Source organism: Diabrotica virgifera, chromosome 1 (genome assembly GCF_917563875.1).
Source record: "Diabrotica virgifera virgifera chromosome 1, PGI_DIABVI_V3a".
Taxonomy (NCBI): Eukaryota; Metazoa; Arthropoda; class Insecta; order Coleoptera; family Chrysomelidae; genus Diabrotica; species Diabrotica virgifera.
Genome location: NC_065443.1, coordinates 179998153 through 180025076, shown reverse-complemented (window position 1 = coordinate 180025076; position 26924 = coordinate 179998153). Strand labels below are relative to the sequence as shown.

At 32.1% G+C, this 26924-nt stretch overlaps 2 protein-coding genes across 3 annotated transcripts in view; both read left to right on the top strand.

The window, feature by feature from the left end:
- LOC126878913 (phosphatidylinositol 4-kinase type 2-alpha) overlaps window positions 1-26924 on the top strand; it is a 598768-nt gene that overhangs the window by 168334 nt on the left and 403510 nt on the right. The gene's annotated exons all lie outside the window — the stretch shown is intronic.
- On the top strand, window positions 17946-25055 carry LOC126878914 (uncharacterized). Its single transcript, XM_050641804.1, has 6 exons — window positions 17946-21960; window positions 23858-23929; window positions 23988-24056; window positions 24206-24307; window positions 24366-24707; window positions 24758-25055. Exons 1-6 carry the CDS (start codon window positions 21882-21884, stop codon window positions 24934-24936), a joined length of 843 nt encoding a protein of 280 aa, XP_050497761.1. The 5' UTR covers window positions 17946-21881; the 3' UTR covers window positions 24937-25055.

The window sequence follows — 26924 nt, the reverse complement described above, 5'->3', positions numbered from 1 at the left end:
TACGCTTACGTTCTTCAAAACTTTCATGTTCTTATTTTGCTCTATTGCTTGTTTTGTTTTTTCTACATTGTAGTTTCTTATGTCTTTTCTTATTGACTTTGTGATAGTCTTATTTATTTGATTTAGCGCTTCTTTGCTGGAACTTGTATCTCCTTTCATCTGTCGTCTTAGTTCTATAAGGGTTTTAGTAGGTTGACTTAGTTTTTCATCTTTTTGGTTTGTTGGACAGTATTTAGTTTGAGCCTGTTGTATTGTGGTGATTATTTGCTTGTTCAGTATATTAATGTCTGTTGTTGTTGTATCTTTCAATGTATCATTAATATATTTTTCGAACTCCTGAATATTAGTTGGTTTTACCCATTTCTTTGGGTGTTTCTTATTTATCATTTTGATTTTTTCCTTTTCGATCGATATCGTTATTTTAGCTCTTACTAACCTGTGATCACTGCTTGTGCTGAACTGGTTTAACACATTTACGTCTTTAAATAATTCTTTTTTATTTGTTAAGAAATAGTCGATTTCGTTCCTTGTTTTTCCATCTGGACTTTCCCAGGTCCATCTTCTGTGTTTTTTCTTTTTAAAGAAGCTGTTCATTTGATAGAGATTGTTTTCCAAAAGAAAAGTTAACAGTTGTTTGCCTCTATCATTTCTGCCTTCGCTTCCAAAATTTCCCAATATTATTTCAGAGGGGTCTTCCTTGGTACCTATTTTGGCGTTGAAATCACCGCCTATTATTAAGAAGTGGCCAGGATTTTCCTTGATTGCACAGGATATTTGGTCGTAGAATATTTGGACTTCTTCATCTGAATGGCCTGTAGTAGGTGCGTATACTTGAATGAACTTTAGGATATATCTGGTGCTCATTTTGATGTTTAAGTAGACCCCCCTTGTTGATATTTGGTTTATTGACACAATTCTGTTCGCAATTCTTTTGTGAACAAAGAAGCCGACTCCTCCGACTGTCGATTCCTCTTCTCCTTTGTAGTACCACAGATGGCCTGATGGGAGTGAGATAAGATTCTCTCCTTTTTTTCTAACTTCGCTGATACCCACAATATCCCAATTCACTTTTGAAAGTTCTTCCTCCATTTCTTCGAACCTTTCTTCGGTAGAGAGCGACCGAGCATTATATGTGGCGATGTTGAGGTTTATATTTTTGACGCACTTTGAATAGGGTTGGTTTACACTGGTCGGGTTTGTGGCATTTAAACACCGTGCTTGCCTTGCATGTTGGTGAGTATTCATATTTATTCCCACGAGTAGCTGGGGATCGTTGTCGATTCCTGTAGAGCCCCGCGTACAGGAACAAGGCTAATTTTCAATGGGATTTCGCCCGGTGTCCCAAGAGCATCGTTAGCGGCCGCGTGACGTGCGACCATTCAGTTTTTAGCACGATAGCTTCCACCTTAACTTACGGATTTTTTGCATCTGGTTTTCTCCATATTTTGTTGGGTAAGATGGGGAGGGAAAAAGGTGTATATGGGAAGAATCTGTAGTAGAAAGAAATATAGTTACCCGTCTGCCTTCGGAAACCTAATTGCCATTCGGGGTCGGAAAAAAACAAGAGTTAGCCAAGAGAGGCTGATAGAAAAGATTAAAGACATTTCACTCAAGACAAGTTGAAGAAGAGTAAAATGTGAAGGCCCTTATGATCCGCCAGGTGCGTTTCATAAGCGTATGACTATTGGTACGCTTTGTGTTCCCGCTCATACTTCGGGGTGTTGACTACAGACTGTATGGCTCGTCCAGCATGCCATAGCATGGAGGATAAGGTTCACGTAATTTTTACTATGTAGACACCCTAAACTCCATGGTCTGACAGAATCCACAAGGCGGATATATACATATATATATATAAAAATACTATAATATATATATATATATATATATATATATATATATATATATATATATATATATATATATATATATATTGATACATGTATCCATGTGACTTCCAAAGTAGATTCTCGTAATGCGTTGTTACTTCATATATACCGTTATGACTTCCGATTTCGGAAGTCACAACGTTTTGCCTATATTTTTACGAATTTGGCTACTAGATGGTATCAGAAGGCTTATATTAAAAATTTCGCTGGAAGTCATATCGTATCTAACATACTCATAAGATCAGATTTTAGTTCGACGGTATATCACCAGCGCTAGTGTCCCTCCCGTGCTACTATACAGGTTATGTACACAACGCGTAGCGTCTTCCGTATACCACACCGCTCGGTGTGACTTCCGTTTTTTGGCAACCCTGTGTAACGGTTTCCAGACATTTATCTGTTGTAGATTCGCGGTCCTAATCGTACTTAGTGTTTTGTGTGCCTTTTGTTTTTAAACATGAATAATAGCAGATCTGCTTTACTTTTAAAGTTTTACTTTTAAAGTACTTAGTAAAGCAGATCTGCTTTACTAAGTACAATAAGTGATTATATATCTCTATAATTATATATTTTCTGTACTTATTTCAATCTATAATATTTACTTACCTATTTACTTATATAAATTCATTTTTCTCGTGTTTTTGTTTACTTCCTTTTTTACAATGAACTTCTAATTTAATCTACACTCACCGGCACGAAAAACGGGCACCCTAAAAAAATGGGTAATTTTTGATCTCTCGTATCTCCCAAACCTTTGGTCCGATTTAAGTAATGTTTTTAATATGTTATAGCCTTATTATTTAACAATATAGCTATGATAACATTGTTGATAGACAGGTAAATTTTCATTGTATACCGGGTGTACCAATCAAACTGGGTTTTTTTCTCAATTTTCACAACACCCTGTGGAATATTCTAGCCTTTATAAAATATTTAAATTAAAGCCTAACTATAGCTCCAGGTTTTATTAACATTCTGTTTTTTTATTGATTCGCTTACGTTGGATAATAAAAAAGTTAAGGACTTTAACAACTAGCCATGTTCTTTATCGATACAGGTGTTTCTAAATATAAGTGCGACAAATTTTAAGGGGTAATTTCTGCATGAAAAAATAATGATCGTGTGGCAAAATAATTTTATATTTGCAAGCATTTGCGGACATAGCTTTATCAAGTAAACGATCATTATTTTTTCATGCAGAATTACCCCTTAAAGTTTGTCGCACTTATTTAGAAACACCATGTATTGATAAAGAACATGTTTAATTGTTAAAGTCCCTAACTTTTTTATTATCCAACATAAGCGAATGAATAACAAACAGAACATTAAGAAAGCCTGGGGCTATAGTTGGGTTTTAATTTCAATATTGTATAAAGGCTAGAATATTCCACAGAGTGTTGTGAAAATTGAAAAAAAAAAACCAGTTTGATTGGTACGCCCAGTATACAATGATAATTTACCTGTCTAGAAACAATATTATTACAGCGATATAGTTAAAGAATAAGGCTATAACATATTAAAGAAATACTTAAATCGGAGAATAGGTTTAGGAGATACGAGCCATCAAAAATGACCCATTTTTTGGGGTGCCCGTTTTTCGTGCCGGTGAATGTATCTATTAAATAATCTAAATTATTTTTAAAAATCTTATTAAAAGCTTAAATACAAGAAATGTAGGTAAATGTTCTCATTTAACGAAATTTCCGAAAATTGTGTATTTTTTTGACCCAAGTAGGCTGAAAAATCGATTTTATAGTTATTGTTATTTCGAAAGTAATAAAACGTGTAAAAATTACAAAAAAATTGAATGTACAATTACAATTGAATGGAATTAAATACACGATAAAATGAATCAAGAGCGATAAAAAGTTTAAAGTAATAAATTCTAGTAATAATATAAAATGCAGTAAACTCTCTCTTAAGGGGGTAGGCGCAAAATCTCTGTCCAATGCTATTTTAATACATTTATTTTTTTCGAATCCTGAGAAAACTAATAAATATTTTTTAAAACATACACCCAGAATGAAAGATAACATTATTACGGGGGACCGAAAGTCCCTTAGAATAAAAAAAAGTTTCTTTTGAATGAAATATTCGAAATTAAAAATCACACTAACTTTTCTCTTGTTTTTTCATCCCATTATCTTTATTAAAATAAACATATATTAGGTATATAAGTTATTAAAATAAACATTATATAAGTTTTCAGGGACTTTCTGCCCTCGGTAATAATGTAAGCTTCCATTCTGCGTTTAAATTTTTCAAAAATACTTATTAGTTTTCTCAGAATTCGAAAAAAATTAATGCATTTAATTAGCACTGGACTAAGATTTTGCGCCTATCCCCAACGAGCACCTCCTCTATACGGACGGTATTTAAAACAAAATTCATTTGCCGATATACTGAGCCTGTACTCTTCCGGACAATCCCTTAAAATGATGTGTACCTAAATGAAAAAAAAAATACATAGATATTTTTTCCAAATCTTTTAGAATACAAAACTACAATATTTATATTTTATTATTTCAAATTAACACAGAGATGACAACGAGTGATATTTAATAACTCTTTACCTTATCAGCAGTAGGTAATAAAAATCTGGTTCTAGTGTGGGATCCGTCATTAAAATATTTTGTGTGTCGGTCATTAAAAGAAATGTGACACCATAACGCGTTGCTCTAATAATACTTTAACATTGATATTATGTTGTGACTAAAAATGTTAACGGAATGTCTGCTTGGCAAAAGAAAACATCGGCACAATATCAATTTTCTTCTTTGATATGTTACCTATGTGTATGCCAAATTTCATGTCAATCTTAAGTGGTTTTTTAAAATTTATGGGTTTTGCAATATTTTACCGTCAGCGAACGAACGGACTAATAGAAGAGGATCCGATATAAGGCCGATCTGCATCGATCTATTTAATGGATAACAATAATTATTGGATATGTAATTTAGTATGTTAACAATTATAAAAAACAAGGGGTGCATGATCTAATTTTCTTCTGACTATAATCAATCAATAATTAATAAATGACTTTTATCTACTCTATGTCATATTATAATTGATAAATTTTTAGTTTGTGAAAACTGTCATTATAGATAGCAGTGCTTTAAAGTAAGCATGAAGTAACAATGTATTTTAAATGGGATTTACTTTTTCTCACTGTTTTTGACACACTTTCATATAATTAAATATTCTTTCTTAACTTTCGCGTTTCATGGTGATGACATCTTCTTTTTCTTCAAGTGCCATCTCCGCGAAGGAGGTTGGCAATCATCATAGCTATTCGGACCTTGGAGACGGCTGCTCTGAAAAGTTCGTTTGATGTACATCCGTACCATTCTCTCAGGTTGCGCAACCACGATATTCTGCGTCTCCCTATGCTTCTTTTTCCTTGAATCTTTCCCTGCATAATGAGTTGGAGCAAGTTGTATCTCTCTCCACGTGTAATATGTCCGAGATATTCCAATTTTCTGGTTTTAATTGTATTTAAGACTTCCATTTCTTTATTCACCTTTCTCAGAACCTCTTTGTTTGTGACGTGTTCTGTCCATGATATTTTTAGAATTCTTCTATATACCCACATCTCGAATGATTCCAGTTTTTTCATTGATGCCGCATTCAAGGTCCAAGCTTCCATTCCGTAAAACAGAGTCGAGAAAACGTAGCACCTAGCCAACCTTATTCTTAGCTCTAACCTTAGATCTCTTGTGCAGAGCACAAGAGAGGTGATGACATAATGAGCAATAAATTACAAAAAAAAATTTGACAGTTTTGTGGTTTGAAAGAAATTAGAATTTTTATATGTCACAGTTCTAAGAATTGTAGAATAGAAATGAATTCCAGTGACGAAGAGTTACAGTATTTTTATTTGTTTATCGTAGATAAAATATTGTATGAAATTGTGCGTGAAGTACTTTTTGCGAACTTACGCGATGTATAGCACTCACTCCGTTTCATAAATAACTATTTTCATATATTAAAAAAAAATGTTTCGACCCGGGTAGATATTATTCCAGATTTTCTGATTTGGGCACAGAGTTGGATTGTTGGGGCATATATGGAGAGCAGGTAGCGCAACAACTATAAACTCAATTTTACAATGGAGACCAGGAGTTAGAAGGAGACGCGGAGGAACTAGAATAAATGGTTACAGGAATTAAAGGAAGATTTATATAGGGCAGGAATTAGAGACTAGCAGAAAAACAAAAGAGGATAGAAAGAAATGGAGAAGCATAGTCAATAGTATCGACTAGCAGATTGGGAAAAATCTGCTCGAAAAAGATGGATCTAGATAGCTTTTTAGCGGGTAATCCCCACCTGGAGGGTTTAGCCATTTAATTTTTTATTACATATTATTATTGGTACATCAAAAATTAAAAGGACGGTGCCTGTAATAAAATCTAAAATATTAAAATTTTCTATAAGTTCAAATTTATTTATTAACATTTTTGATATAATTTTCGTAAATAAATGACTTACTATTAACACTTTTTTAATTAATTCCAATAAATCCATTTTACAGCAATAATAATATATTAGTATTTTTGTAAAATAAATATCAATCATATTATCATAAATAACACAGGTTTACAAAAAAAACTAAATTTCGGACAATTTGACGAAACCATATGACAAGGGGGTTTTTGGAGTGGCTGATCACAAATCCGGGGTCTTCTCACCTCTATCGCGTCAGGTAAAGGTCATTTCAAGGTCAAATCAAGATAAATCGACAGTCGCTCTGAAAAAGTATATTAGGGGGTTCTTGGGGTCGCTGAAGATGAATCCGGAGTCCGCTGACCTCTATCTCGTCTAGTTCAACGTCATTTTAAGGTCAAATCAACATAAATTGACACAATTGCTCTGAAAGTATAGGGAGTTTTGCGGTCGCTGATCATGAAAACTGCGGTCCGTTGAGCTCTACTACGTCATGTAAAGGTCATTTCAAGTTCAAATCAGGAGGAGTTAACAAAATTGATTTGACCTTAAATGGCCTTTACCTGACGTGGTTGAGCTCAACGGGCCCCAGTTTTGTGATCAGGGACCCCAAAAACACCCTAATATACTTTTTCACAGCGATTGTGTTGATTTATCTTGATTTGACCTCGAAATGACCTTCAGCTAGACGTGATAGAGGTCAGTGGATCCTGGATTCGTTATAAGCGACCCCAAAACCCTCCTAATATACTTTTTCAGAGCGACTGTCGATTTATCTTGGTTTGTCCTTGAAATAACCTTTACCTGACGTGATAGAGGTTAGCGAACCCCAGATTCGTAACCAGCGACCCCAAAAACCCCCCTAGTCATATGGTTTCGTCAAATAGTCCGAAATGTATTTTTTGTAAACCTGTATAATCAAAAGAATATCAATATTTTAATTTAAATAGACAACTTTAAAACACAGACAACTGTATTCACAGTAAAAGTTTCAAAAGATCACACATTACGCTCAAAATAGGAGGTAAATCTAGCAGACGAGTCGTTGTGACTTCCAAAATATGACAACACCGCTGGAAGTGACAACACGCCTTGAACTACCCTATATATGGAAGCCATAACGTATGCTGTACGCTTCGGTATATACGTATATATATACAAAATTTATTTTGGTAAATCCTTTCCCCTCAATAGGTAGACCCATTTTATAAGCCCCCCTTTTACCAAATACACAATTTTTAAAAAATAATTCCTAGTAGAAAAGGTGGAAGTCGGACAGCCTCTTCTGTATACCGGTAACGTGCATCAATATATATATATATATATATATATATATATATATATATATATATATATATATATCTACGGCATAAAGTGGACTCCGCCCATGTTTAAACGGAGCGATATACGGACCCCACTTGACCATTCCTTAATAATGGTTCTCTCGATTCGTCAATACGTACAGCTTCATAATTTTTAAAAAAATTGTGGAGCTCATAAGTGCCTCTGTATCGTTAATGTATATTGTGTAGTTCACGTGTATATATTATAGCGGTCGTTCAGATCTTATATATATATATATATATATATATATATATATATATATATATATATATATATATATATATATATATATATACAGCGTGTCTACTTGAGTTGGAAACATATGGGAAACTTTTTTATTATTAATTTTACGAAAAAAAGTTATTCTTTATAAAAAGTTCTGCATGCCCCAAAACCTAAGATTCAATTATCAGATATCAAATTTTCTCAATATTATACGAGGTATGTCAAAAAATATGAATTTCGGCTAAGGGTAAAGTACCTTTATTTCTCTCAATATCGAAAATTCTTATGATAAAAAGTTGTTTGGAATTAAAAACTAAGATGAAATATGCAATTACATGCTTCTTATTGAAAAAAAAATATTTTTCTCAAATTTATGGATACCCAACATCGTTTTTAATTATTACAAATATCATAACTCGTTTATTATTCATTTTACGAAAAAAAGTTATTCTTCATAAAAAACTTTGCATGGTCTAAAATCTAAGACACAACCATGATATACCAACTTTTATTAATATTATACGAGGTGTGTCAAAAAATATGAAATTCGCTCAATATTATAGCACCTTTATATTTCACAGTATTTCAATTAGAAGGATGTAATTGCATATTGACACATAGTTTTTAATTCTAAACAACTTTTTTAATAACCGTTTTCAATATTGTGAAAAATAAAGGTACTTTACTCTTGAGTGAAATTCATATTTTTTGACATAACTCGTATAAAATTAATAAAATGTCATATCTGTTGGTTGAATCTTCGGTCTTAGGACATACAGAGATTTTTATAAAGAATACCTTTTTTTCGTAAAAGTAATAATAAAAGAGTTATCGTATGTGTAATGAATAAAAACGAAGTTAGTATCAATAAATTTGAGAAAAATTTGGAAAATATTTTTTTCCAATTAGAAGCATGTAATTACATATTTGAGCTTGGTTTTTATTTCCAAACAACTTTTCATAATAAGAATTTTCGATATTGAGAGAAATAAAGGTACTTTACCCTTAGCCGAAATTCATATTTTTTGACATACCTCGTATAATATTGAGAAAATTTGATATCTGATAATTGAATCTTAGGTTTTGGGGCATGCAGAACTTTTTATAAAGAATAACTTTTTTTCGTAAAATTAATAATAAAAAAGTTTCCCATATGTTTCCAACTCAAGTAGACACGCTGTATATATATAAGGAGAGGTTAGCGCGAGTTAATAGATATCGGCATGGCTCGCAATAAGTATGAAAAACAAAATATGCACAAGATGGAATGCAACCATAGCTATATCATACTGATGACGACTAATAGGTCAGAAACACGTGTCTATGGCTGCATTCCATCTTGTGCATATTTTGTTTTATATATATATGTAATAATGTTTTTAACCATCAAACTTTTGGTGAATAAAAAACTCAATTGTGTTTCTCTCTGTAAGAAAAAGGAACTTTATTATTTTATGTACAATATTAACGATTTACAAAAACGTTACCTGTAAGAAAAAGAAACAACATTTAAAGCTTATATTCTAGATTTTAGTTTATAATGCTCAGCAGGTAACAAATATTTCAATCATCGAAATTAATTAGTTGTCACTGTCAAAACACCTCACACGTCATAAGTCAACATAAAAATAAAAGAAGAACTTAATGTTTTGACAGTGGCGTAACAAAATGAGAATATAAATAAATATTAAAAGAAAAGCTATTAAAGAAAAATAAACAATAGTTTTTCTTTACATCTCCCCCCCTTGGAGAAGTTTCAAACAAAAATTGAACTTTTACTAAATATTTTCTTTCAATACTGGAGTAAGTTTAGTTATATGGAAGAGGTTTGATTCTGTTTTCCTATGCCCAGTATCAACTTCGTAAATTGATTTGGAAATCTTCTTTAGTATTTTGTATGGTCCAATCCTTAATTCGTCTAACTTTTTTCTATTTAGACGGTTACCGTTCTCCACATATACTAAATCCCCAATGTTCAAATCAATTTCCTTCCTATGTCGATCGAACTGCTTTTTATTATAATCATGTGATTTTTTTGTATTTTTCAAGGCAACTATTCTATCTACTTCGAGATCTTCATCTGTGACTTTAGGTTTTAGTTCGTTTGGTAGGATGCTTACACTTTCTCCTTCTACTAAATATTTTGGTGAAAATTTTGTGATGGTATGTTCAGTTTCATTATATTTTTCTATACATTTTTGAGCAATTGTTGTCCATGCTGTTTTCCTGTCACCTTCATTTATTTTGCATCTGATTTTATTAACCAATGTTTGGTTTAACCTTTCATTGATACCATTTGAAAATGGTGCATCAACGGCAGTAAATATCATTTTTATGTTATTGACCTTTAGGAAATCTTTGAATTCTTTTGAGTTGATGCCAGGATATTGATCAGTCATCACAGTTTTAATTTTGTGATCTTCTGTTACCTTTTTAATTAACTTTATGAAGTCATCAGAGTTTTGTGTTTTTGATGTCAAACAATAGGCATATCTTGAGAAATGGTCTACTAGGAGATGAAGATATTTTTTTGTTGAACGAGATCCTCCAAAACCACCAATGGTGTCAATCGAGACAATTTCAAATGGATATGTCGCTGGTCCTAATTGTGACATTAAACCATAGTCAGGTTTCCTTCTTGATTTATTTTTAATGCAGATATCACAGTTCTCACATATTTTCTTAATATTAGTAGTCATATTGTTGGCTGTATAAAATGGTGATATTTTATTTAACATCTGGTTTGTTCCTAAATGACAGTAAGTATTGTGTACACTTTTTATCAATGTTTTACTTAAATCTTCAGATAAAATAATTTTGTCTTTTCTGTTTGACTTTTTATAATAAATATCATTCTTGAAACTGTATTTAGTCTTATTATTTTGTAGATCAATATTTGAGAGTTGGTCAATTTTTATATCTTCCAGATTAATCAAGTTTACTACTTTTAATACTTCATCTGTATTTTCTTGAGATTCTAAAACTGGATTTCTGCTTAAACTGTCTGCTTCCTGGTTATATTTTCCTGGATTATACTTTACTTTAAAATTATATTGAGATAAGTAAAATGTCAAGTCTCCCAATTCTTCATCTGTTCTAGCTTTTATGTTTAAATTTTCTAAAGGTTTGTGATCTGAATATACTATAAACTCTTTTCCAATGAGCAGATGTTGCCAATATTTTATAGCTTCCTTTATCGCTAGACATTCTAAATATATTGCCTTCTTTTTCTTTTGACTTTCCATTAATTTTTTGGAAAAATATGCCACAGGCTTGCTACATCCGTTTTTATCAATTTGTTTTAATACAGCTCCTACTCCTTTTATGCTGGCATCGGTATATATATTAATTGGCAAATCAGGGTTGAAAATACTTAATATTGGTTCCGAACAAAGTAATGACTTTATTTTATCGAAAGATTCTTGACATTCCTTAGACCAAATAAAGTCAACATCTTTTCTCAATAAGTTGTGCAGCGGGTCTAAAATAATTGCAATATCTTGGACAAACTTATGATAATAATTGATTTTTCCCAAAAATTGACGTACATTCTTTCTAGTTTGTGGAACAGGGAAATTTTTCACAGCAATCAAGTAGTCTTTTACAGGTCTTATGGAATTATTTTCTATTATGTGTCCTAAGTATTTTACTGATTTTTCTGCAAAGGTACATTTCGAAAATTTTAGTCTAAAACCTTCATTTAATATTGCATCAAATAACTTGGACAAGTGTAATATATGTTCGTCAAAGGTTTTTGAAAAAATTAGGATATCATCTATATAATTGACTGTGAAATCTGAAAGTTTATATTTTCTTATAATGCTGCTTAAAATACGTTGAAAAATTGCTGGAGCCGTTTTCAAACCAAATGGGAGGCAAGTCCACTGGAAATGGCCTTCTTGTGTCACAAATGCTGTTTTTTCTTTATCTTGTACTCTCATTGGAATTGACCAGAATGCTGAATTTATGTCTAAAGTAGAAAAGTACTTACAATTGCTAGTTTTTACCATTAAGTCCTCGATCAATGGAAAAGGTTGCGATTGGGGAACAACGATTTTATTTAGTTCCCTAAAATCTATGCAGAGTCTGGTCTTTCTGTCCTCTCCTTTTTTGAATGCAAGTGTCACTGGAGCCGCAAATGGACTATATGACTCTTCAATTAAATTATTCTTCAAAAGTTCTGCTATCTGACTTTCTATCTCTTTTCTATCTTCAATGGTACATCTATATGGACGTTTGGAGCAGTATTTATCTACAACTAAGTCAATATGAGCTTCATACTCTCTTAGTACCTACATCATATTTGTCTTTAGCAAATGCTGATTTATATTTATTAATCAATAGTTCAATTTCTGATTGCTGATTTAAATCTAAATGATTAATTTCTATTTCAAAATTGTCAGTATTTATACTCTCATTAAAATTTATTTCATATTTGAATATATCATTAGGTATTGAAAAAATTTCATTTTCCTCAGTCTCAATTGAGGTGATCGTGATGATATTTGTTTTTGTATCAGTCTGCAATGATTTAACGGTAAATTCAAATCTCAGTTTTGCCATTTTATAATGGAAAATTATTATATTTCTATCAGCAAAAATGTTGTTTTGTAATAATGTTTTTAACCATCAAACTTTTGGTGAATAAAAAACTCAATTGTGTTTCTCTCTGTAAGAAAAAGGAACTTTATTATTTTATGTACAATATTAACGATTTACAAAAACGTTACCTGTAAGAAAAAGAAACAACATTTAAAGCTTATATTCTAGATTTTAGTTTATAATGCTCAGCAGGTAACAAATATTTCAATCATCGAAATTAATTAGTTGTCACTGTCAAAACACCTCACACGTCATAAGTCATAAGTCAACATAAAAATAAAAGAAGAACTTAATGTTTTGACAGTGGCGTAACAAAATGAGAATATAAATAAATATTAAAAGAAAAGCTATTAAAGAAAAATAAACAATAGTTTTTCTTTATATATATATATATATATATATATATATATATATATATATATATATATATATATATATATATATAAAGTAATTAGGTAATATTGACTGATACTATGTAGATTATAGTTTTGTTTTGGGGTTGCAGTCATTTATTTTTTAGGGGCAGGATAAGTAAAACTCTGTGTTATTACCTATATATAATAAAAATATATATATAATAAAAATGTATATATATATATATATATAATAAAAATTTTATAAAAATTTTTTTGGGGAATGCAGTCAATAAATTTTTGGGCTATTCAGTGAAACACTTTGAACTTATTAGTCGAGCTTTCGAAAATTTTATTTTCTTTATCAAGACTATCTACAAATAAAAATGTTTAAATTTAGATAAAATTCAAAACAAAACTTAACTTACTGCTCGTGGTTACAAATTAATAATTATACAACTTATATAAAAACATGAAAATTTCTTAAAAGTAATATGTAAATGTAAAAATTTTGATAGTATGTCAATTCGACATCACTCAAAAAAATGTCGTTGGACTACTATAATAATTCGATAGGTTGGGAAAGAAATTAATGACATATTTTTTTGCAATTTATGATAGAAGAAATAAAAAAAAATTATTTTAGGTAGAATTATTAGTAATATTTCAACAAATTTTAATAAGACAAAATGTTATTATAAATGATACTTAATTTATCAATGTCAGATCTCTTATTAATGCAATTTGATTTTTTTATCCAAACCATTTCTTTAAATTCTCTTTTGCGTAAATTAATTTCCCTTTCTAAAATTGTGGTTTCTTGAAACATGAAAACATGATCATCATTAATCACATGTTCTGCCAAGGCACAAGATGGGACATTTCTCTTAATATCACTTGTAACAAAATGAGGTTGTGTTGTGGCAGAATAGATATAACTTTAAAGGGGTAGTTACTTAGTTATGAAAGTTTCCTCAAACTAGGCTAGCTGGAAATTTAAGAGACTAAACAGTAGGGCTCAGGGGAGGATCAGGCGTATTTGCACGCCCAAAATAAGACGGTACCTAATGAAGTACTGGAGTGTTAGAAACTAAATGAATATAAGGAGTAATGAAAAGAAAGGGAACTACTGACCAAGAAGATATTCAGAAGTAGTGTTGAGCGCCAGGGAAGGATTTTTATAAATTCTTCTCCACGTGACCTATATTGCTGCACCTAAATAATATTTCCAATATATACTAAAAAATGGTAGGATAATAATATATTTATGTACAACCAAATTTAATGAAATATGAATACCTATACCTCTATATACAAATTTATACACTAGCTAACCAGTACCTGTCGTACTAGAAGGATACAAGTGAGTTTATATTATTATTAAGGTTATTTATTTCAAAGTTATTAAAACTATTAAAGTTGAAAGATATTATTGAACAAAAATTGAAAACGTAAATTTTACTATAAAACCTGTTGCTTCTACAAGTGAGAGCTGGTTTCTTCTCCAAAATCCTGCTAGATGAATGGTTGGAGATCCAAGTTATCCTCCAATCTTCCCCAAACCTGGGGGGGTACTGTCACCCACAAGGAGGTACGCTTCTATGACTGGCAAATCAACATATATTCCATAAAAATAACAAAATCGCCCAAAATTTCCCAAAATTATTTTATTCCATTTCCAAAAAAACAAAAGCTGTGACTTGACTTAATCTCCTACTTCTCCTTCTCCACCAGTGGCTAAAAAAAACAAACCTTGATCAGCTGGTTGGCCTTGAGCATATATGAAACAGGGCTCTACAAAAAGGTGTATCACCTTATCAGAACTTGACAAAGAAAAAATCTAAGTAAAAATGAGGTTTGATGTACATGCTTAAGTTCATTGACCTTGATTATCCTTGACTGGAAAAAACTTTTATACGAATGTAAGAAAGTATTTGGACAAGTAAATGGGGATCTTGTAATCAAAGATTACACTCTGGAGTTATTTAAAGGAGAGAATGAGCTTATCATTGATTTCAAACTTGTGGAGTGAAAATGTAATTCTTGGAATTTTTTTGATCTGTAGAACGTAGATTAGAAGTAGGTATTGAAACTGTGATAACTGAAGAATAGCAATGTTTTCAATATAATCTAAACATGGTATTAGAAATTATTTAGACAGTTACTTTTTTTTCACGGAAAAAAAATGAAAAACCATAGCTATGTGACATTCATACATACCCATTGCTTTCCAAAAACGGAGTTGAAAAATAAAAACTCTTCTCTTGAAACACTCCACACTACAAAACCAAAACAAAACTTCCTCCAACGTAAATTACTCTTCTTATAAATTAATATGTCAACCAAATTTCTATTTCTTATGCAATGGCCACCGGCGGAGATTGAACTGTTGCCTTACCAAAAGCCGAAAACTAAGTGACGGACCGCTGCGGTTGCCGAAATGACAAACACGCCAGCCGGATGCCGGCATCGCCAGGCGAACCAACTTATAAAACTTGAATTTCCCAAAAGTTACAAACATCATCCAAATAGTAAAAATCTAGGCAATACCTACTACACGCTGAAGTATATTTGGTTGCATACTTATTGGGAGTTGCTTTTCCTAATAAATATTTTGAAATGCATATTATAAAGTGACGATGAGTATCACTCAACGTTACATTCCCCCATTACTTGTAAGAAAAAAAAATTTGATCTTATGAACAAATTTTTTTTTATTATATATATATATATTATATATATATATATATATTTATTTACGGTAACAATTGACTTCCCACATGTAAAGTTGTAGGTTCAATTGGCTTCCGCTGGTCAATTGGCATCCGGTATTCGGATGCCAATTGACCTCTTCAAAATAATATCAGAAACGCATAGTGGATGATATTATAAGGCTCTCTACGCGATATGAACCCGGAATCCAATTGGACCGTTTTTTGATTCGTAAATAAATCGTAGTTCGAGGCAAAAAATAAGCAGCGCCACCATCGATTTGTGTATATTGAGTTGAAGCGATATTCATGTCGTTACAGCTTAGCGGTTCAATTGGCATCTACAGGATGTGATACGATTTTGGAAGCCAGTTAGTCACTTAGATTGTCTTAGATTCCAGGTTTATAAAGGTTCGAGTAACATCTGGTCGATTCGCGTTTGAGTTTAATTCTTAGAATGGATATTTTTTGTTTAGTTTTTGGATTTACAATATATTATTGGTTTTATCTTACTTTCTTGTTATCTGCAGTCTTTTATTCTTTTTGAAAGGTTTTATAACCTTATTTCTCAGCGCCATGTGTATAATTTTTTGAAGCACATTGCTAAAACGTTGTGTATTAAAAAGCATTTAATGTTAGGGGTTGTAAATGCATTAAAAATGTTGTGAATTTTGAAAATGTGGTTTGGCGCTGTGTTAATAAGATTCTTTCGTTAAGATGCTTAGTTTTTATCTATCTCTGGTTATGCTTTGTCTTTTTTTCTGTGAAAATATTAACTAATATTATAAATGTGAGTGTAAGGTGTTTGTCGGCTTGTTTTTTTCGCATTCCCTGCTTAACTTTTTAACCGATCATATTGATTATTTTTGCAATTTTGACAGGGACACAAATAAGCACAGATGATACATTTTATTAAAAAAAGTTGTATTTTCAAGGGATACTTCTCGGCAGAAGACGCCATCACAATCGAATCGAGGATAAAAGCTAGTATTTTATATGTAAATGAGAATACAATCCACTCTTAACTGATCAACATTTAATATGTCATCACAGGTGTTACGTGTGCAATGCTGCCAGGTCACCCATGTACAGCTTGGAACAACAAGAGCCATTTGCTGATCGGTTTAGGTCACCGAAACCCAACCAATTATGATTGGATCAACAGAAACAACTACTCCGTGGGCTAATACCCCTACCGGCATTGAATTATACTATTGATCCAATGGTCGCAGAACAACACAACCCATCAAGTGTGAAACGCCAAACAGCTGTTTCGGTCCGCCAGACCTTATCAGTGACGCTTGGCTTCTCCATTGGAAAGTTGTCCGTTCTGCTTAAGGGGACAAGGTCCTCTGAATCTCAAATGTAAATGAGAATGCAATCCACTCTTAACTGATCAACATTTAATATGTCATCACAGGTGTTCCGTGTGCAATGCTGCCAGGTCACCCATGTACAGCTTGGAACAACAAGAGCCATTTGCTGATCGGTTTAGGCCGCCGAAACCCAATTAATTATGTTTAGATCAACAGAAACAACTACTCCGAGGGCTAATACCCCTACCGGCATTGAATTATACTATTGATCCAATGGTCGCAGCACAACACAACCCATCAAGTGTGAAACGCCAAACAGTTGTTGCGGTCCGCCAGACCTCATCAGTGACGCTTGGCTTCTCCATTGGAAAGTTGTCCGTTCTGCTTAAGGGGACAAGGTCCTCTGCATCTCAAATGTAAATGAGAATGCAATCCATTCTTAACTGATCAACATTTAATATGTCATCACCGGTGTTCCGTGTGCAATGCTGCCAGGTCACCCATGTACAACTTGGAACAACAAGAGCCCTTTGCTGATCGGTTTAGGTCACCGAAACCCAACCAATTATGTTTGGATCAACAAAAACCACTACTCCGAGGGGTAATACACCTACTGGCATTGAATTATACTATTGATCCAATGGTCGCAGATCAACACAACCCATCAAGTGTGAAACGCCAAACAGCAGTTTCCGTCCGCCAGACCTCATCAGTGACGCTTGGCTTCTCCATTGGAAAGTTGTCCGTTCTGCTTAAGGGGACAAGGTCCTCTGAATCTCAAATGTAAATGAGAATGCAATCCACTCTTAACTGATCACATAGGTGACCTAGCAGCATTGCACACGGAACACCTGTGATGACATATTAAATGTTGATCAGTTAAGAGTGGATTGCATTCTCATTTACATTTGAGATTCAGAGGACCTTGTCCCCTTAAGCAGAACGGACAACTTTCCAATGGAGAAGCCAAGCGTCACTGATGAGGTCTGGCGGACCGCAACAACTGTTTGGCGTTTCACACTTGATGGGTTGTGTTGTGCTGCGACCATTGGATCAATAGTATAATTCAATGCCGGTAGGGGTATTAGCCCTCGGAGTAGTTGTTTCTGTTGATCCAAACATAACTAGTATTTTATATTATAGCAAAGTAATACATTTTCGGGTAGATCAGATATGTAGGATTTAGTGCTCGCTCTTCTACCTATATTTTATTAAAGTGTCTTATGAAATTTCAATTTCTGGATCATTTTTTGTCTTTAACTGGGATATTATTACTCTCCTGCCTTCTACTATTCTTTGCTTTTCTCACCACTCCTGCTGATATCTCTATATTTGTGTTTCGTTTATTTATTCGTTCATAGTTTGTTATTAATTTTGCCTCACACATATTTGCGTCTTAATAATTTTAACAATATAGAAATCTTATTACCTGAATAAAGGAATCATGTTTTGTTTAAATAAATTTAATAAATTAAAACCATTTCTACATACCATTTTGAAGATAATCATAACAACTTGAAAACACTACAACAAATGAAATGGAATAAGCAGTTGTTCCACATCTCTAACGTAAGGATATGAAGAAAAATTGATTCTTAATATCGTGTGTATTTTTCACCAGCGCGAATTAGTGCTTGAAATCTACGTGGCATGCTGCGTATAAGCCTGTCGATATCTTGTTGAGGTACCTATATTTTCCCATTCTTCGATTAGAGTTTCTTTTAGTTGTTGAAGGATTTGAGGTGGATGTGGGCGCCTCGGGACACATCTATCTAACATATCCCAAAGATGTTCAATTAGTATAAGCGAATAAATGCAATACACTCTTAACTGCTCAACACATCAAGGTGTTATAGCAGGTGTTCCGCGTGCAATGCTGCCATGTTCACTATTGAAGTCACTGGAGTAGTTGTTGCTATTGATCCAAAAAGTTAAGCTTTGCTTGGGTTTTCGGTAACCTTAACCGACAGCAAATGACTCTTGTTTTCCACGCTGTACATGTGAACATGGCAGCATTGCACGCGGAACACCTGCTATAACACCTTGATATGTTGAGCAGTTAAGAGTGTATTGCAATTTTTCGCTTATATTTTATAGTCAGAGGACACAGTCCCCAAAGCAGAACGGACAACTTTCCAATGGTGAACCCAAACGTCACTAATGATAGTCTGGGTGGACCGAAACAGCTGTCTAGTGTTTCACACTTGGTGAGTTGTGTTGTTCTACAACCATTTGGATCAATAGTGTAATTCAACACCGGGAGAGGCATTAGCCATCGGAGTAGTTGTTGCTATTGATCCAAAAAGTTAAGCTATGTTCAATTAGATTTAGATCGAGACTCAGGGGTGGCCAATCCATGGTTTGAATCCCGTGCTGCTGAAGGAAGTTCTTGGGTTTGATTTCCTTTTACGACCCTGTCCAATGCGTCTTTTATATCGACCGGTTTCTACATATCGATTCCAAGCATGATGGATGACGGAAGAACTGACGATAAAATTCCTTGCCACCTGTCGAATACTGGTACCATTTTCATTAGTAACAACAAGAACGATTTCTTGCTTATTTGTATATCATTCTGTCATCTCTCATTTTGAAAAACTAGTGTGAAACTTAACAATTTATGATGAAATGTAAAATTTCTAAAATAAAACAACTGAAAACTTTTGTTTTCTGTACTTCCACAAAATTTATTTAGTAATTGTCACTACAGCTGTTTCGGCAACTTGCCTTTCTTAAGTGATGGTTAACCTACTGTGCGTTCAGGTTATATAGTTTCACTGAACAGGTTGAGAAGGGGGGAGTTGTTAGTCTCAAGTTCGTCATTCAGAATTGGTGTCTTTTAATTTTCATAGATTCTAATAAAGATAGCTTAAGGCTTTTATTTTGGACGTGAAGAATTTGAAATTGGTCGTTAAAAGAATGATTATGATCTAGAAGGTGAAGTGCATATGTGGATTCTGTTTTCCTATTATTGAAAGCCCTTTTATGTTCTGTTATACGTTTGTTGAAGGCTCTACCGGTTTGACCGATGTAAGCTTTTGGACAGTCTCCACAGGTGAGTTTATAAACCCCAGTGTGTAAGTGCATGTTTTTCGTTTGGCTCTTGTTGTTCTTAATATATTTAAATGCTGGTGTTATTCTTTTCTTTTGATCTGTCTGGCTATTTTAGTTAATATATTACCTGTATATGACGTGATCGAGCAATATATTGTATTGGGCTTTTTCTCTTGTGGTGGGAAGATTGATTTAAGGGCTTTCTTGAGTAGTTTTTGCTGTAACATTTTGTTTATTATGTGTTCGTTGTATCCAATATTTATTGCTATAAGTTTAATGATATTCAATTCTACTTCGAAGTTATTATTTGACATTGGGATTTCTGTCAATCTGTGGAACATACTATAGTAGGCTGCTAATTTATGTTGTGCAGGATGGGATGAAGTACTGTGTATGGTTGTGTCAGTATGTATAGGTTTATGAAATACAGAGAACTCGTGTTTGTTTTCAATTCTTATAATTTTTAAGTCTAGAAAATTTATTGACTGGTTTTGTTTTATTTCTCTTGTAAATTTAATATTACTATGGATTGAATTAACGTATGATAAGATTTGGCCAAATTCATGAAACATAAAATAATGCAATGTCAAAACCTGTAGCATGTTATTAATTATTCATACTTTATAGTACATTCTTAACTTTTGTTAAAGGTATTTCATACCGAAATTAAGAAGTATTCATGGTTTAGCCTATTTCTCCTTCGTGGCTATGAGTAATTGCATTAAATCAGAGTTGTGCAGCTGATTTGTAAAATGGGATTATTTCGTAAACTGTTAAGTTTTGAAGTTATTAACAATTATACCTTTTTTTGTTAAAATCATGTAACTCTAATATTTTTTTACCCAAATAGTGCTAACTTAAAGAGCAAAAAAGTTAAACGCAAATGTATGCCGCCTATGTGGCGTATGTGGCGTCCTCAATCAGCTACATCAGTCATCAAAGTATGCATCAAATTATAATTCCTCGTACTCAAAAGCCCTCAGTCATAAATTTTAATTCGTAAAAATGTCTACAAACATGAAAGTTGTAGCGAAAAATAAAATTTTAAATTTCAACTTTAACACCCTGTATCTTTCTTAATACATATTTACATTTTAAGCAAACTGGCTTAAATGGGAATATTTTGAAGTTTAGAGTCTACTGTTTCTTTTTGTACAATTACTTACGGATCACCCTGTATAAAAATATGAACAAAAATGGAGCAAAAATGATATTTATTTAATACTTAGGTATAATTTATTTCATGAGAAGATAAAAATCGTGATCACCAATTTCGACATGATGTTTTTTAGTTAATAAAAATAGAATTGGATGCAGATTAAGGATTTATTAGATTCTGTAATGAAATATATTTAAAACAGTAAATATTCCAGATGAAAAATAAAGTGATAACGACAGCTTACAAGGTACCTACCTGTAAAAATATAATCCCTTTCTGAATAACATAATACGTCATTTTATAAAAAGGTAACTATGGATATTGTGATTTGTCACGTTTATTTCTTTTGAAAATACACAACAATATTACTGTTTAATCTCCTTGTCTCCCAATAATTTACCCATTTCATTGTTAAGTTATATTATCTTCCTAATTCATTGTTTAGTTTTCGGAAAATATGTAAATGTGCAGAACAGCCAACTCTTTATCTCACTTTTCTTAACATTGCTTTTAGGAAAGATTATTTAAATAAGATTTCAAAAGGTTTTACGACATGAACGTGTATTATTATATTATATTGTATTTTGGTAATCCTAAGATAGGCCCTTAATTTTTGTAAAATCGTAAATCCTCTTTTAGTGGATTTTTCATAACATCATGAAACATCTTTGTCCGATAATTTAGTATAAATACGGTAACTTACTCTTAAAATTTTAAATCAGTTTTAAGTGTAGTACTGAAATATTTCGAGGCCTGTTAATATTTGTGGAAGTGATCTACGTACGATGAATATGAACAAAATTAAACATAAATATAAGTTTCGTTCACGTACAGTGAAATTAGTGAATGAAGCCTTAAGTACAGGTAAGTTACATGTTAGTTATAATAGATCTTAGTCCATATCTTATTGCAAAGCTATCTATTTGGGTATTTTCCATTTTTACTTTTTACTGTGTACCTTTTACTGTCATCCTTATTAACATTACAAATTTCCAATTCATAAAAAATGTGGTCAATGTCTTACACATTTATTCATCTCCTCGTCTTATCATATTTATGTTCTCCTAAATTAAATAAAAATTACAAAAAGTTGTTTGCTTGCTTCTGGAACGTCTGTCATTATTGTGTATTACATCTATCACTAATCTTTCTCTTATAAAACCCGTTTGGTAATCCCCTAAAAAATTCTCGGTGTAGTGCCATAGTAATTATTACATTTCGTGCTATATTCTTTTTATAGTATAGGATAAATCACTGACTCTTATAACGGTAAATAAATATTCTTTAAAATTTCACTAAAGTTACTTAATAGAAGTTAAAAACTTAAAAGAAGTTAAAAAAACTATTAAACGGTTTCTACGGGTTTTAATGCTACTGCATCAATTTCAAGGAATAAATCACAAAACAACTTAATTCCAAGGAAACTATTTAAAATTAAGTTAATAGGTTGGTTAAAAAGGTAGTGTATTTAAAAAATCTTAAAAGGAATAACTAAAACGAAAAATACCGTAGTAACTAAACAGACATTTTGATAAAATAACTCCAATAAATTAAACAAAACTCTCAATAAATTTTCTAGATCTAAAACTTACTCGTGAAAATAATGCACTGCTGGTCAAAAAAATCCGGACACCTGAAAAAATGTGGTTTTATTCCCAAAAAACATTATCTAATTGTTACATCAATCTTTGGAAGATTAACAATTAATGTTTTCCAGCTTTGAATACTATTCATCCTTTTCTTCCCCTTGTTTTATTTTCTATTTCTAGGGTTGCTAAAATATTTTATTTTTCTGTAGCTGTAAATTAAATATAAAAACTTGACTGTTCCTTAATTATCGTCGCATTCCAAGTCCTAATCTTTTAATATGGCATTTCTTGTTTTTTGTTTGCATCTATCCTAATTAACTTACACAAATTATCGCGTGTTTTCTATTCGACTGTTCTTTCACCATTATTCTCCGTTTTTTTTTGTATTTCAGTCCTTGTAAATGTTCCTTTCTTTTCCAATTCCCATTCTTCCAAATCCACTGTACACTGTTTACAATTTATTTTATATTTTTACATGAATTCCTAACATTATTTATGTATAATATCTTTCCTCAGTTGTCTGTTTTTCTCATTAATTTTTTTACTTTTTTTACAAGTTAAAGCCAGACTTTTTAACGCATAATTTTGTTTCCTTTTCTATGTTTACCACCTCGTTTATATGTATAATGTTATAAAATTGTTCTCTCTTCTTTAATTTTTCACTACTCATTCGTATCAATGTTTGATATTCCAATCAGTATCAATCAGTCCACATATTTAAAGTTTTGTTTGGTTTTTTAAAATTTGTTTTCATCGGCAGATTTGGTTTTTATAGCTTTTTAATTTCTTCTCTATATTCTCTATTTTTGTTTTATTATTTCTCTTAGTTGTTTAGATACCGATTTTCTTAATAATATCTCACTGGAGAACTTGTTGATTTTTGCTATTCTTAAAAACCTGAGTTACTATTTTTGTTTTTTAATAGTCACTTATTTTTGTCACTATGTGCAACCATCTTAAACTGGTTTCAGAATAAACCCTTATTAGCCGTCGTTTTCGATATATCTTTCACACAATTTTATTTGCAGCGTTGATTATAATTTTATTTTATACTTAATTTTGCGTTATATTATTATGATTAGGCCATCTGCGTAAGCTATACAATGGCAATATACTTTGAACCTTGTCAGTTTTATTTAGATTTTTCTATACCTACTAATGTTCTCTTTTAGAGTGCCATTCTAAGCCTCTCGATCAATCAAGATCATCAAACGGTAGCGAATATACTCCTACCTGTTTCAGTGGTAATACATATTTATTTTTGATTTCAAACACTTTAACTATAACTGTAATATATTTTAGATGATTTGGATGACTCATATGAAATGCACTCTATTTCTATTGAAACAACAGATGACAGTGTGGCAAATAGTAAGTTTCTTTGAATACAAATTTTGGTCAAATTAATAAGCATATTACGTACTCACGCTTGACAAAAAATAGTTATCTTATCTCCATCTTCCTTATTTTACATGTGTCTATGAACTAATCGGTGGCTTAATTTTTAATAATTATTTTAGAACAACAAACAGATTGTGACTTGATGTATGAAAATGATGCTATTTTAGATGACTCTACCCCTAATCCAATATATCAAGAACTTATAGCATCATCTTCTCTCGGTAATTGAAAAGACCAGCTTTCAGTATTTTATAATAATACTTATTATTATCATTACAGATAATATAGAAAAATCAGCGGATGAAACTAATTCCTCACTTATTGACAGTGTATGTTTGAAGAAAAGAAGGATACGAAGAAAACACAATTGTATTTACTGCGACATCCCTGTTTTAAATTTTGCTAGACACCTTGAAAGAATTCATAGTGATGAACTTGAGGTTCAAAAATACTTATCTCTTGACAAAAAGGATCCGAAACGAAAATATTTCATTGATAAAATACGAAAGGAGGGAGACTTCTGCATTGGCAAATCCGTACCTGTGTTTCGTAGAAATGTTTTAAGTAATAGTGATGAATCTTCGACTAATTCAAACATGCTTCCATGTATACACTGTAAAGGTATTTGTCAAATTTTTAGATAAATTGTTATTTTAAATGTTTATTTTTAGGATATTATGCCAAAAAATCGCTTCGGCGCCACATTAGACGGTGCTATTTTAATGAAAAAAAGGCAACAGGAAAAGTACGACATCAGTCCGAAGCCCAAAACCTAATGGCTACTAATTTTGGATCAACCGATCCACTAAGGACTTCGGGCGGGTGTTTTAAATTCACTAGCTGCGGATGACATCTCTGTAGTAGCAAAGAAAGACAAACTTATATGCGATGTAGGAAGGAAATATGTAAAAAGTCATAAAGACAGACATCTGATTCAAGTAGCCAAACGACAAATGCGGCGTTTAGCACGTCTTCTAATACAATCCAGGAAAATTGAAAACAATAGCAATTTAACGTTATTTTTCCTCCTACATCCCTCAAAGTTTAAAACAATTGTGTCCGCAACTCGGTCAATTGCGAATTATAATACTGAGAGCAAATGTTTCCAGTCACCATCACTTGCTCTTCAGATGGGTACATTAATTAAAAAAGCAATCAGTTCTGCTTATTCTATGGAGGTTCAAAGGGATGTCGATTCTGCTAATATTAAGAGCTTAGACGTCATGAAAAAACTTATCGATGATCAATGGGCGTTAGAAATATCGACTGAAGCTGGACAGAATATTCAAATCAATCGATTTAATAAATCGACCCTGATTCCCATGGCTGAGGATATTGCTGTAAGTAGACTGTATAACAACTGTCATTCTTTCAAAGCCTACCTGTTGTTTTGCTATATCATTATGAATGTTTTACTGAAAAATTCTTTGGTCAGAATACTGTCATTAGCACACTAATTTAAAAATTGATAAATTCATTGTATATTCAAATTATGAATCGGTTGCACTTGTGAGTCCATTTCAAAAGGTACGTAAAATGAAAGAAATGTTTAGACTTACTCACAATCGTTTATTTAACTATGGACGACCGGTTTCGACCAATACACTTTACTGGTCATCATCAGGTCTCCGGTACAGTTAATTAAAATGCTAAAAAATCAACAACAAATCAGGACAACAAAAGCTTTATGAGGTCTAATAAGTAAGATGCCAATCTAACCTAAATATGGTTTGAGGGTTATCTAATATACTTATATGCCGGTACAAGCTATGGAAACTATCGTGTAGTAAAAATTTCATTTGTGTTACTTGGTTCAAACTATTGGGTGATAACTGTATTATAGAACGATCAACTTTAGGGTAAGATCTCGAGGAGTAGATATTTGGGATAGTACATTTCCCAAATATCTACTCCTCATGATCCTACCCTTAAGTTGATCGTTCTATAATACAGTTATATACTCTCCAATATCGGAGACCTGATGATGACCAGTAAATTTTAGTGGTCGAAACCGGTCGTCCATAGTTAAATAAACGATTGTGAGTATGTCTAAATATTTCTTTCGTTTTACATATCTTTTTTTAGTGTATTTGTGACATTTTAGTTCATAGAGATTTCGAAATTAAAATGGTCATAACTCGTTAAATGCTCTGTATAGTAATATAGAACCCTATATTTTAAGAACAGGGATTATAAGAGAAATGTACATATGAGAATATATACAGGGTATCCCATTTAAAAAAATGTATTTTTGCTTTACCACGCAGTTATGAACCACCCTGTAGAATTGGGCATATTTTCAAAGCAAGGAGCATATCATTGCCTACAATTTTTCTTAAAAACTTTTTTTGGATATCTTGTACTCTAACGGAGTTATCGACCAATCTCACACTAAAAACTCACCCTGTAGATAATGCACCTAGAATACTAATAACAGTTTATGTACGAATATAAATTACTAATACTAATATCCATTTCATATTTTTTTCAGAAAATGAAGACTTATCTGGATGAGCTTATAACATCTTCAATAACTCACCTGGATGAAAATGTGAATAACACACAAGCGTACAAATGTCTGCTCGAGGGTACATATTGCAGCTTACTACTTTTTAATAAGAGACGAGTAGGGGAGCTGCAGAGATTACCTTTAGATATTTATTTAAAACATCATGATTCTCAATCTTCTAAAGAGTTTGAGAAAGTCCTAACAGAAACCGAGAAAATTTTAGTTCACTCTTTAAAACGCACAGTAATAAGAGGTAAGAGAGGTAGAGGCGTACCTGTTCTGTTTGACAAATTGACCAAAAGTGGAGTTGACACTTTAATTAAATATAG

Coding starts and splice junctions, on each gene's coding strand:
- LOC126878914 (XM_050641804.1), top strand. CDS start 21,882: ATGAATATGAACAAAATTAAACATAAATATAAGTTTCGTTCACGTACA. Junction 21,961..23,857: donor GAATGAAGCCTTAAGTACAG/GTAAGTTACATG, acceptor GTTCTCTTTTAG/AGTGCCATTCTAAGCCTCTC. Junction 24,708..24,757: donor TCCATGTATACACTGTAAAG/GTATTTGTCAAA, acceptor GTTTATTTTTAG/GATATTATGCCAAAAAATCG.